This window comes from Mchenga conophoros, linkage group LG16 (assembly GCF_057382185.1).
Source record: "Mchenga conophoros isolate Kocher_MC1m ecotype Shallow Benthic linkage group LG16, M_conophoros_male_GT1.1, whole genome shotgun sequence".
NCBI classification, from domain to species: domain Eukaryota; kingdom Metazoa; phylum Chordata; class Actinopteri; order Cichliformes; family Cichlidae; genus Mchenga; species Mchenga conophoros.
Window position 1 is genome coordinate 7,943,455 of NC_140541.1, and position 13,621 is coordinate 7,957,075.

Consider the following 13,621-nt stretch of genomic DNA (forward strand, 5'->3'; position numbering starts at 1 on the left):
AATATTCAAGAAACCAATTTGAGATTATCTGAGTTTTGTGAAAAGACACATTATCCTGCGCGAAGCATCAAGATGGACATGGTCAGCAGCAACACTCAGGTAGGGGGCCCAAAGTGTGTCAGCCTGAACTATCTATTTAAGGCAGGATGGAGACATGTTTTCATGTTCTTTAAACCAAATTCTAATACACCAGAAATTGAGGCTCATCGGACAATATTTTTCCATTCTTCTTTTGTCTTGCTTTGGTGAGCCTCTGCAAAATGTAGCCTCCCCTTCCTGTTCTTCGCTCACAGGAGCTCCACCCGATGTAGTCTTCTGCTGTTTTAGTCCAGCTGCTTGAAGGCACTGTGTGTTCAGAGATGCTCTTATGCATAATTTGATTATAAAGACTGGTAATTGAGGTACTACTACCTTTTTATCAGTTTGAAGCAGACTGAGCGTTACTCTTTAACGTCTGGCATTAGAGAGACATTTTTTCACAGAAAACTGCAGCTCACTACATATCTTCTCTGTTTTAGACCATTCTCTATGGACCCTGAATGGTTGTGTGGGGAAATCCCAGTAGATCACAGTTTCTGAAATACACAGATCAGCCTATCTGGCACCTTTCTTCTTAATTCTGATGCTCTCTTTGTATTTCAGCAGGTCGTTTCTACCATGTCTATATGTCTCAGTACTTGTTACTACCACGTGAACGGCTAATTAGACATTTGTGTTAATGAGCAGTTGAACAGGTGGTCAGTGAGTGTCTTCACAACAATGATGCTAATACTGACTGTTCAATCATCAAAAAAGAATAAAAATTTTATTATTAAATCAGTCCAGCTCTTGCTTACAAGAACCAACCAGCTTATTGCATGTGTCTTATAGAGCTAGAAAAAGTAGGGTATATATATCATCATTTATACATTTTGATAGGTTATTATTTGTGATATCACCTGCATCTTTTTGGCAAAGTCCCTCTATGACTGACCATCTAGTTTAATTTTAAGCTCTTACCTCACTGGGCTTCATACTTATCCTAGGTGCTGGTGGTTTATCATTGACCCATGGCAGTGTTTGTGTTGTAGCTGTCTGTCTTGCAGCTGTTGTGTTCTGGTTTCACTGGTCATCAGTCGTTTTTGTCCAATGACTATGCATCACATAGCCACCTCCTTGGGTGTCTTTGGCACTGGGATGGCAGAATCATAATTATCTTCGATGCACCATAAAATCTGAAATTTAAATAGTGCACACGCTTCCAAAAGAAACTGCAACTATTAAAACAGTTGTTTGTTGTTAGATTTAGAAAATCAATAAGAAACTATATTTAATAACTATATTTTGTTTTTCATTCTTCTCAGGAGCAATATATTTCACTCTATGGGGACAAGCAAGAAATATCCAAAATTTTAAAAAAAGTAAAAAAAAATCAGAACTTGGAACTGAAATATAAGGCCTAGAATATTTTTATCTGTCCTCATCAGATCCTGTATATACCATGGGTAGATATCTCTTGGGGTAACTGGAAAAGTGAGCTCACTCAAGTTGTTGTTTTGTTTTAGTTGCAGTGATGTTGGCAATGAGGACCAAGCAGCAAGCATCCAGTTCATAAGAGAATGGAGGGTCACCACCACTTTCGAGAGAGGCACACTGAGCGAGAGAGGAGATATTCAGCTGCTGCTGTCCATCTCGTCCTCGGGTAGCACCCTGCTCCTGGTGCAGTGAGTGAGAGTAATGATATAAAATACCAGAGCGATAGAGGCACATCATCTGAACAGAAAATGCAGGGTACTTCTTGGTCTTCTATACATTTACAGTGAATTGCTGTGTTAATTATAGCTACCACTGGACCTCAGCTGTATGGTTGAGGTCCAGAAATAGTTCTTGATTTATTTATAATAGCAAAATGCTTTTTTCTTTTTTGTTGCATGTGGCTCACACGACACCTGAGTGTTCTGCTGTACCGGCCTGGAAATTCACTGTTAAAAAAAGTACCAGCTGCTTCGCCTTTGAGGTGCTAAACTATATTACTCTGTTTTATAGAATGAAAAAGGAGGACATCTAGAGCTGCCCCTGTGATGGCAGAAATATTGATTTCTTCTCTTGGTGTTTTTAACTTAATAGAAAGCAGTGGGCAGCTGGTGAATTGGCCATTACAGCTTACAGTTTAAGCATTAATTCAAACTTCCAAACAAGGTTTAAAATGTATTTTCAGCAATAGGAATTGCAATATTTTGCACTTTTATGGTTGTTCATGTTTTGAAAATGTCTTCATTTGATGTGCACAAAAACATGTGACAGTGAGGAATACAATGAATTTAAAAATCCTAAAACTGTTTTCATGGCAGTAAAACAGGAAAGATGTATTTTAAAGGATTGCAATGCAAAAAAATCATTTAAAAATATATTATTTAGATGTTCTCAGTCATAATTTCAATACATTAATCAAGTCTTTCTTAGACATTTTAATTTCTAAGAGGCTTATTTCTGATTCAAGGGGCATTGGTGGTGTAGTAGCAACACCTTCGAGTAGCTATTCATTTTTAATTTGTACTTTTTGGAGGCATATGCTCATTTCTTGGTTTGTATCCTCAGCTTGATGTTGACTTGGTTCTTAACAGGATGTAGTCAGCTCAGGATCAGCTGATGGATGACCTCAACAGATCTGACACTGAGAACCATGCTCTGCTTTAAGCTAGCCTTCTCCTCGCCGGCTCACGCCTTGGTCATACATACTTCCATATCTTTTACAGAAAATTGCTGCTTGTCAACATTACGTCTGTCACAAAGCCATTCGCACTGGGTAGCACTGTCACAGTCTGGCTTTACTTTTGTGTTCCTGAGACCCCACTGCCAGTGCCCACTGCCTTCCTCATAACTGTACCGCTGATGCATTACCCTCAACAGGTGCTCTTTTCTGAAAGGATCAGATAGGTATATTTAGATTTTGAAACTCGAGAGCAGTTCTCTGTGATTGGCTGTGTCAGCCACATGATAACCTGGGTAGAAACCGCAGCTGTGTGCTGTCGCCCAGCGTTTCTCTGGAGGGAAGCTGGGGAGGCTTTGGTGGCTTGGGAGACCAATAAACTTTAACATAACCGGTAAGCAAAGGAAAGGATGCAAAAAACAACAAATATCCATGTTGTCTGCACCCTGCATGGCTTTCCATCTGCTTGGAGATCCATATTTTCCATCCTTGGCTGCCATCTGGATCCAAGAATACCCTGCTGAGGAATAAGGAGTGTGAACAATCTTTTACACATTGAAGGAGTAACCAAACAATCCAGAACTACAAGACTCTCCAAGTCACTTGAGACAAGGCCATCTTTTGGATGTATCTGAAATTTCAGCAGGAGTCGGAATCTTTTTGTTTTCTTTCCATAGTCTCTGAAGCTTTCTGGCTTTTTCATCCTTCTACCTCTATGATTCTGGCGATTTCTTTAGTTCTTTTGCAGAGAAAATATAGATATATTAATACAAAGGGAGAGCATCCATGTACTAAAAAAGGTAGTTAGTATGCAATCCTATATTTAACCTGCAGCCTCAGAAGGTATTGCATCTCCATTTGCTAAACAGAGTCAGCCAATCAGGCTGTGGCATTAGCTTACATGTCAAATAGCTGGAGCGCTGTTGGACAGCTGTCGCCAACCTTCAGCCAGGAGGCACAGTCCTTTGAACTGTGTTGTAGCACATAAGGGAGGAAGGGTGGCAGTCACATATTCAAAAATCAGATGCCTATTAAAATTAGTCAGTGTCTCACCTATTACAGTAAACTCTGCAGATCTCCCTGTTTAATTATTCATTGAATAAGTTGTAAAGTGTTTTACACATTGTGTTATTGTTTTGTTTAGGAATTGGGCAAATCACAGAGTTGGACTGTCAGTTTGAGGCCCTGTTGGATGGAAAGTGAAGCTTCCTTACTGTCAGAGATTACTGCGAGACACCTTTGCTGGTATGGCAAGGACATTGTTTAAACGCCAATATGCTGCTGTTATAGTTTATATATATGTTTACATAAATATTACATATACAAAAAGAGGAGGGTTGAAATATCCCTGGTGTAGCCGTCCTATCTTCTCTAAGTCCCATTATATCCCATTTAAAATTTTTGATTTTATTTTGAAAGAACACGTAGAACATTTATGTTTCACTACACTGTGGTGTTTTTTTTTTAATTTATATATATATGTATATATATATATTACTCCCTCAGAGTAACGCATACCTGAAAATGTGATCTGTGTTTTGTGTAGAATCTCTCAAATCGTCTCAAAATGACAGAAATTGTAGAGGAATATGAAGAATATGAGGAGGAGGAGGAGGAGGAGGAGGAGGAGGAGGTTGTGGAAAGGGTAAGTGGATCCCTTTTTAATTGCACATGTAACTAAATCCTAAAGTACTCTTGTTGCATTTTTTATATTTTGGCTTTTGATCTGGATAATAGAACTTCAGCTGTGATATCATTTAATACATTTAAGTGTGGGATCTCCAAGTCCAGTGGAAGGCCCTATGAATAGTTTGGTTAGTGACGATACCTCTTACAGTCAGCAGTTCATGGAGGGAGACATACATGACTGCTGGTATATCCTGTTTCAGATGGACTCCTTCTGATGGCCTGGATTGCCCTTAACAGTCAATTATGGAAAAATAGTTCTATTAATTATATAATGTTGCATTTTATTTGTGTCCTTTTGGCATTGCAAATACCTTTACTTGAGCCTTTGACATATGCCAGACAGCAACACATGTAAAGCAGATGTAATCGTACAAGTCTGACATGTAAAGTGACTTTTTTCCATAGATCCCAGCATTTGATTTCACTACACTGCTTGAGGAGGAATATATATTGCAATGATCTATTTGCACCTAAATCCCCATAGCGTCCCTCCTGTGTATGATAGACACGCAAAGATTGGATTACATGCAGTTTGGGGGTGTGCCAGTTTCTGGAAGTTACTATTTTCCCATGTGAAATATTTCTCCAGATTGAGTGCTCACATCCCCCATGATTTCATCACAGTTTTGCTGCTTTTAGAGTCCCTTTTGTCCCTTTACATTCTCTGTGACAGTGTCTGATGGAAGAGTGAAAGCAGAAGGCTAACATTTAATCCCATATTTCCTGGTGAACTAGGATTAAAGTTAGCCTGGTATTTGTTCAAACTTAATATTGCTGATATCTTATAGGGGAGTCTGAATGACTGCTCTTGGTTGTCAGAATATCCAAACCAAGCAAACATTTTTTAAAAAATCATTTAACTCCCATATAACATATCAACTGTTTCAAACAGATTTACTACCTTTTGTGAAGAGATGTAAATCGTTTGGGAGGTAGGAAAGATAATTACGCTCAAAATCAATACACTCTGATTTCACTAGAACTTTCATCTGTACTGCGGAGAAAAGATGCATTGTTTTCAATAAAATGTAAGATGGCTTCGTATTTAATTTACAGAATGGGGAGAAACATAGTGCTGTCCAGGTCAGACATAAAACATATGATTAGTTTAATACATAATACATAAACATTGAAAAACTCATTATTTAAGTTATTTCTTTTCAAATTTCTTACTTGTTTCTATATCATAATAATAATAAACGCTAAAAAGGAAGAAAAAAAATGACTTCAATTCTCAGGTCATTAAGGAGCAAAGTGTACAGTTCTCTATCTGGCATTCAGGCAAATTTAGAAATGGACTTCTGGAGCACGTTGGCAGAGAGTGGAGGAAGGAGGAAAGGGAGGGGAGAAAATTAGACGGGCCACTGTGCTGTAAATCAGCCCCTGATAGGCTGGAACAGGTTAATATCACAGTGCTAGAAATTCGCTTATGGGAGGTGGATGCGTGGAAGAATGTGGCCTGCAGACAAGGAGTGTTTTTGCATTGAACTGTAGGGATGCTTAGTTACAGTGGTTCATCTACACCTATGGTTCTCTCCTGTCTGAGAGATTCATATACTGAAGCCGCTTACGAATGTTGATAAAAACGATTGAGATGTTCTTTCTCAGCTCTGGCTTTTCTTTCATTTAACCTAAATTTTAAGGTCTCTTGTCTCTTAATGTTCAACCTTATGTTATGTAAACGCTCTTCATCCTAAGAAGAAGGAAGTTAGAAATTAGAAGTGCTATTCCTGGATGGGGATGTATGTGAGAGGCTGTCAGTGACTAAGTCGTCACTAGAAATTACATTTAAAAATTCACATTTGCATTTTTACAAAAAGTTAAAAGAAAACCCTCTAAATTCTAAATTAACTGAGGTGAGTGGGACTTTTCTTTTATTTAGTGTATTTATATGTAAGCCTCAGAAACTAAATACAGCACCCCCGCATTATATTAAGTTGAAGGTAGAACGCTCTTTGGTGAGATATTTCAAAATCCGAGCTAACAGAATAAAAACATCCTGTATAAATTGATTTTGTTAGAGCTAAATTGTGGGGCTTTTTTCTTGTTTTTTTCTTGTTTTGTTGTTTGGCTGAATCAGTGCTTTAAACCCATAAGACCTATGTGTGAACAGCCGTGGAGATTACAAAGCTGTCCAAACAGCTTGTGTACTGTTGTGTCCTGTAGCAACTGATAACAAAAGCATTTGTATATGAAATAACAAATAAGAATAGAACAGTTGTCATGTGAGTATGCAGTGTTTTTAGACTTGGTCAGACGATCAAAGATTCAGGCTGTTCGGGCTCACATAGAATATTAATGCTTCTTTATCCTCTGTTTAAAATAAGCTTAATTAGACAGCAGCCATACTATTTTCACCTTTGGAAATTTTGCCCCTCCTTTAGGTGACTCTATTTGAGTGGACCGGTGATAAGTAGGTTACACCAAAAATCCCCGATGACAACCTTCTCTGTTTCTACTTATTAGCCTGCCTGGGGGCATTTGCTAGAACAGCTGCTAACACGATACAGTGTAGAGTGATTTCTTACTCGTAGTGCTGAAAGTGGCAGTGGCAGTAATTGATGAATGCCAGAGCTGTGGAAAAATCACCCTCAATCCAAACAAATATTTTGCTGTTTCTCCCATAATCTGTCCTGGAAATTTTGAAAAACCAGAGTGTTTCCTATATTTGTAATATGTTGAGCAGATTTCAACGACGACTGTCACTGAGCACAAGACTCAGTTCTTACAGGTAAAACACCTCCTCCCAGGCACAACGGTTCAAGCAGGGCAGGAGACCCTTGTCTCCTATGGCTTATGGTGCATCCCCCTTCTTTCCTGCATGTGTATATAGAGTATAGATAATGTGCTGTCTTGTTTGGCTTTGGCAGGTTTTTAGAGCTAAATAATAAGTTAAATATGTTAAGATTCAGCATTTTTACTAAGACAACACATGGCTTTTGTAATTTGGTTTCCTGCAGCTTTGCTGGCCAACAAATATAATATGGTAGTGTAACCTTTGTGGATATGTGCTGCTCAATGTTGTGTTGCATGCAAGTCATTTAAAATGTAGGTGTAAGTGCTTGCCTTGGGTTTGTCTTTCATTCATTTACATTTCAGCAGGCGTAACCTTAGTATACAAAATCTCCATTGTCCAAATAGAATAAATCATTGATGATTAAATAATTTCACTAACTCGAGGTGAGTAATTAGAGCAGTGGGAATCCTGCTTCATATTGAAAATATCAGATCATTGTCCAGTCGACACATTTGCATTGAAGTGTAATTAAATATCTAGAAGTTTGCTTTTTGAAAGTATCACCAGTCCTTTTGCTTTCCCTGTCGTTTTCCTTCCTGGCAATTCCCCCTACCGTAATCAATAAAACGAGATCCATGTGTTAGTTTGGTCTTTAATTGTATTCTTCTGTCCTCTCCCAGTCTGGCTTGCCCACCAGGAAAGTAAGGAAGAAGGTCAAGGTGGATACTTCCAAGTTCATGACTCCATACCTGGCCCATAGCCAGAAGATGCTGGAGCAGTTCAGCCACGTAAGAAACAAGTTTGAGTTTTTATTTGCATGTATATATACACATTTATTTGACTTTTTACTTGCTTTTACTTGTTGGTTGTTTTCCTGCTTTGTATGACATTAATTACTTACTTAAATTTTATGACCGTTGTCCCTGACAGAATAAGTATCGCCAGGCTTATGAAATGTCCAAAGGGACACCTCCTGCCATCGTTACTGATACGCCTGAAATGATTCGTATCAGGAAGGCCCAGGAGCAGCTTAGCGAGGTACTCTTTAAGATATGATGAATACACTATAAAACATAAAAATATGCCTCTGGTCTCAAATATGATTGGATCTTGCTTTACTGAGGAATAATTTGAAATAACACGCATTATCTTCAGGTTAAATACCGTATGGAGGGAAACAAAGCTCGGACAACCAGCTTGTACGACGGTGAAGCAAGAGAGATTGCCCACGTCAAGCATGTATCTGAGCTGATCAGCAAGGTAAGTTACCCAAATCTCCCAACATACAAAGAGAATGAATAAATATGACGTTAATGCTGATTGTATAACACAAATGCTGTTGTTATCTCTTATAGGTTCTGTACAGACAGAAGTGGGATGAGACCAAGGACAGGTACCTGCTGCCTCCTGATGCTCCTGAGCTGGTTCAGGCTGTGAAGAATGCTGCTAACTACAGCAAAGTAAGTCCAGTGTAGCATTCAAGGGCTGACTTTTAAGTCCAAAGTTTTAAAAAAAATTCCAAATTACATAATTGCATAATTTAACAATTCTATAATATCTGTTAAAATGTTTTATATTCACGTAGTAAGTGATAACGTTACACCTTGTTCAGAAACTTTATACCGAGGCCTGGGATGAAGATAAGACCATGTACTACCCCTACAGTGACAGTCCTGAGCTCCGTAGGGTGGCCAAGGCTCAGGAGGTCCTTAGTGATGTAAGTAAAATTTATTATCTATATCTGTCGTGTTATTCAGACTTTCAATGTGTGTTTGTGGTTATTATATCTGCAAAAAACAAAAACAAAAAAAACACTGTATTGAGCCAGCCTCTGCTTTAATGTGTCTGTTTTGATATGTCTTATAATATGATATATATACTATATTATAAGTTGTTAATTCTTCAAATCTATACATTTTAACTATCTCTGCATCATTAAATTGCTTTTTGAAAGAACAAAAACATTTTATACAGACAAATAAAATTACGCAAATTATAACATAGAATTACACCACCTAGAGCTTTCTATTTTAGACAGTTACTAGTGTTATTTCTTGTAGTGTTACAAGACAATTGACAATTACCACACTGTTAATTACAAAACACGTATGGTGTGTGTAAAGATGTTGAAATGTTCCTCTCAGTGTCCACTTGTTTGTGCTGACTCGGATGTGTCATACATCACAGTTTAACTTACATTTAGGACAATTTACAATTAGAGCCCAACTAATATGAGATATACAGAAGAGGACTAGGGTCACTGGGGAAAAAAAGTGGGCACATCATTTTTTTTTTCTTTTCCAGAATTCTGAGGAAAATGTCAGAATTCTGAGATTAACCTCAGAATTCTGACTTTTTTTCTCAGAATTCTGAATATTTTCTCAGAATTTTGACTTTTTTCTTGGAATTCTAACTTTTTTCTCAGAATTTTTTTTTCTTAGAATTCTGACTTTTTTCTTAGAATTCTGACTTTTTTCTTAGAATTCTGAGATTAGTCAGAATTCTGATTTTTTTTTCACAGAATTCTGACTTTTTTCTCGGAATTCTGACTTTTTTCACAGAATTATTTTTTCTTAGAATTCTGACTTTTTTTCTCAGAATCTTGACTTTTTTTCTCAGAATTCTGACTTTTTTTCTTAGAATTCTGACTTTTTTCACAGAATCATTTTTTCTTAGAATTCTGACTTTTTTCTTAGAATTCTGAGATTAGTCAGAATTCTGTTTTTTCCCCCTCAGAATTCTGACTTTTTTCTCAGAATTTTGACTTTTTTTCTCAGAATTCTGACTTTTTTTCTTAGAATTCTGACTTTTTTCACAGAATTCTGAGATTAAAGTCAGCATTCTCACTTTTCTTCTTAGAATTCTGACTTTTTTCACAGAATTCTGACTTTCCCTTAGAATTCTGACTTTAATCTCAGAATTCTGAGTTTTTTCTCAGAATTCCAACTTTAATCTCAGAATTCTAGAAAAGAAGAAAAAAAGACATGCCCGCTCCCCCCCCCCCCCTCTCTTAGAATTCTGACTTTAATCTCAGAATTCTGACTTTTTTCTTAGAATTCTGAGATTAGTCAGAATTCTGTTTTTCCCCCTCAGAATTCTGACTTTTTTTCTCAGAATCTTGACTTTTTTTCTCAGAATTCTGACTTTTTTTCTTAGAATTCTGACTTTTTTCACAGAATCATTTTTTCTTAGAATTCTGACTTTTTTCTTAGAATTCTGAGATTAGTCAGAATTCTGTTTTTTTCCCCTCAGAATTCTGACTTTTTTCTCAGAATTTTGACTTTTTTTCTCAGAATTCTGACTTTTTTTCTTAGAATTCTGACTTTTTTTCTCAGAATTCTGACTTTTTTTCTTAGAATTCTGACTCTTTTTTTCTCAGAATTCTGACTTTTTTTCTTAGAGTTCTGACTTTTTTCACAGAATTCTGAGATTAAAGTCAGCATTCTCACTTCTCTTCTTAGAATTCTGACTTTTTTCACAGAATTCTGACTTTAATCTCAGAATTCTAGAAAAGAAGAAAAAAAGACATGCCCCCCCCCCCCCCCCCCCCCGGTGGCCCTAATCCTCTTCCGTACTAATCCTCTTCCGTACAGATAGGATCACAAAGTATCGATCTGATACTTTTTGACCTTATCCTCTATCAGTGACGATGATACTTGGTGATGACCAAGATTTAAGAATCGGCCAGTATTTTTTTCTTTCAGACACAGGAAAAAATTTTCTCCAACATTCGTTGTGTGTTGTTACATATGAGTTGTTATTAAGATAATATGTGACTGCAGTTTAAAGATAATAATATTTTAGTGCCATGACAAGTCGCGTAACAAAACCTTACACTCTGCTCAGATCAGCTGGTTGGTGTGATTGTGCTGTTCCAAACACGTTGCTAACAAGGAAGTTGCAGAGCGCCCTCTGGTGATAAGATAGAAAAGACTCAAAACTCGTAATATCGTTGGAGGGTGTTTCCTCCATCTCTTAATGTTTTAATTTGATTATATCGGTAAATACCTAATATTGAAAATTATATATCGTGCATGGTGCTATATCAGGTCAAGCTCTTATTACAGCTGTTATCTGTACGTCTCCTTCCTCTTGGGTTCTGTGTTGTTAAACTTTTTTCCCGATGCATGGAAATTACCAGTCTATTTAGGTAGAGGCAAACTGTGCATGAAAGTCAGGTATTGATGTTGACGAATTGAGCGTCTTAGTAAATGTTAACTCCTGTTGTGATTGACAGGTTCACTATAAGAAGGGCCACCATGAGCGCAAGGCTAAGTATACTTCCTTGCCTGATCCTCCTGAATTGGAGCTGGCCAAGAGAGTGTCCCAACAGCGCAGTGATGTAAGTAACAATTTTAAATCAAACAAAAACCAATATCACTGAGGTAGATATACTGATGAATTTTTCTTGTCATTAAGCTATAAATATACATAGATCAGATATTTAAGTCCACAAACTCTTACTGAAAGCAATGTTCAGTGCTTTCAGTTAATAAGAGTAGAGGAGTATGCACTACAGACAGTGAGCAGTGATTGGGGCAGTGCAGTTTTAGTTTAGATCAAAATCCAAAATACCATAAATTCAATATGAGACCAGTACACAATTATTTAATCCATTGTATAGTCTATCCATCTATCTGTATAGTGCATCTGTTTTCGCTAGACTCATCAACCTTTCTAGGATTAACAGTGTTCATCCCCTAACTAGACATGGGAGTAATAAATATCTTTGCTTATTTTAGAGTCAGAAAACTGGGCCTTGCACAGTGTAAGCACTGAAGCAGGAGCCCCAGACACCAACCAACCCTGAGAAAGGGATCAGTCCACCTGCTCTCTGATATTAGTAGCAACACTAAGCTGGGTGGGAGAGGCTAACAATGACAGGAATTCCAATCATTCCTAATGTGTTTATATAAACATATGAGATTTATTCATTTGTCCTTTAATAAAAAAAAAAACCTTCTTATGTTAATTGCCATCTTTTCCTCACAGCTTAAGTACAAGGAAGATTACAATAAAAATGTAAAGGGTCAGTGGTGTGAGACTCCTTACTTCGACGTGGCGACTGCCAGGGTGGCAATGGAGAACCTCAGCGACGTAAGAATTCACTATTTAAAGGAAAGGATTTCAGATTTCTGCTTTTCTTTGTCCTTTTTCTGTACATAACTGTTGTGTGTTTTCCTTTCAGAGAAGATACACGCAACATTATGAGGATACAAAAGACCAAATTTATTTCATGCAAACAGAAACACCCACTTATGATGCAAACAAGAAGGCTCGTATTGCTGCTAGTGAGGTAAGCGCGAAAACACGCACAAACACAAAGGTAACACAGTATTTTTATAGGCCCGATCTCATGCGGAAGACACGACAGAGAGTTGACCCATGTCTCAGAGCAGTGTGTGAGTCAAGAGACTCAGTCCACTCTGACGCAGGGATACACTGTATTGTGCCCACACTGCATGACTGAGAGATCCACATTTGGTTTACTGTCACCATGCACATTACTTTACTAGCACGCAGGAATAAAATGCGAGTCTGTGTGACAAAGCTTTTCAGTTGCTCTGCACCTCATAGCCACCCACACGTTCACACACAGGGGAAACATGCATCGTTTTCAAGAAATGCGAAAGACACACTTCTTAGCTGGCCAACCAACTGTGCCATCATTTTGAACCATGTGAACACACCTCATTATCACACTTTCCTCTCTTTTTTTACTCACAGTGATCTGTTTCTGTCTTTAGGTCCAATACAAGAAGGAGTATGAGAAGAAAAAAGCACAGTCTGACTACAACACGCTCCCCGCCACAGAGAATCCTCTATTGAGGCAGCTCAGATATGCTGGCACTATCCTCAGTGATGTAGGTGTTTAAAAAGCCCTGTGCAGAAAGTTTATTTTTCTTCTGTGACAAAAGATAGACCTTTTGCCTTTTCAGGAAAACTAAATTATAAAATCTTAGGCGGTTGTTTAATTATTGCTTAAATTACCGGGCCAATTGCCCTGTTATTGTTGGGATAGAGTCCAGCCCCTCCCCACGACCCTGAATTGGATAAGTGGAAGTGAAATACATAGTGTTTGCTTGTTGTTTGCAATTACTCTCCTGTAGTTTTTCCTGTACCACAAGTATGTATGTAGCTGCTCATATATTTTTTTTATCGTTGTTTGACTTTGTTTTGTTTTTGCCATTTCCTTTCCAGAAAGTATATAAGGCTAGCTATGAGAAATCCAGGGGTTTCAGCATCAACTACTGTGACACGCCCAAGTTTCAGATGGACTCAGTACTTAAGCAGTTCTCTGATGTAAGAGAGCTCGTTGAGTTAAAATTTCTTTGAATATGAACCACTTATGTTTCTCTTTTAACACACGTTTTGATTTTCTTTTAGGCACATTACAAAAATAAGTATGAAAATGAGGTGAAGGGCCACTACATTGGAAGCTATGAGGACCTTTATATGCTTCACTGCCAGAAAGTCGAGGAAATGAAAAATGAGGTTTGTGCATT

General features: G+C 37.7%; 1 protein-coding gene across 1 annotated transcript in view; it reads left to right on the plus strand.

Moving 5' to 3' along the window:
• Positions 1-3,021: 3,021 nt before the first annotated feature.
• The window catches only part of neb (nebulin), a 59,407-nt gene continuing 48,807 nt past the window's right edge, over positions 3,022-13,621 (plus strand). The window contains exons 1-15 of the mRNA XM_085249711.1: positions 3,022-3,083; positions 3,834-3,934; positions 4,236-4,323; positions 7,051-7,109; positions 7,796-7,903; positions 8,046-8,153; positions 8,271-8,375; positions 8,471-8,575; positions 8,728-8,832; positions 11,353-11,457; positions 12,108-12,212; positions 12,304-12,411; positions 12,863-12,979; positions 13,317-13,418; positions 13,503-13,610. Coding sequence (XP_085105837.1) covers positions 4,257-4,323; positions 7,051-7,109; positions 7,796-7,903; positions 8,046-8,153; positions 8,271-8,375; positions 8,471-8,575; positions 8,728-8,832; positions 11,353-11,457; positions 12,108-12,212; positions 12,304-12,411; positions 12,863-12,979; positions 13,317-13,418; positions 13,503-13,610 — 1,302 coding nt within the window. The 5' untranslated portion in view covers positions 3,022-3,083; positions 3,834-3,934; positions 4,236-4,256. The remainder of the gene's footprint in view (positions 3,084-3,833; positions 3,935-4,235; positions 4,324-7,050; positions 7,110-7,795; positions 7,904-8,045; positions 8,154-8,270; positions 8,376-8,470; positions 8,576-8,727; positions 8,833-11,352; positions 11,458-12,107; positions 12,213-12,303; positions 12,412-12,862; positions 12,980-13,316; positions 13,419-13,502; positions 13,611-13,621) is intronic.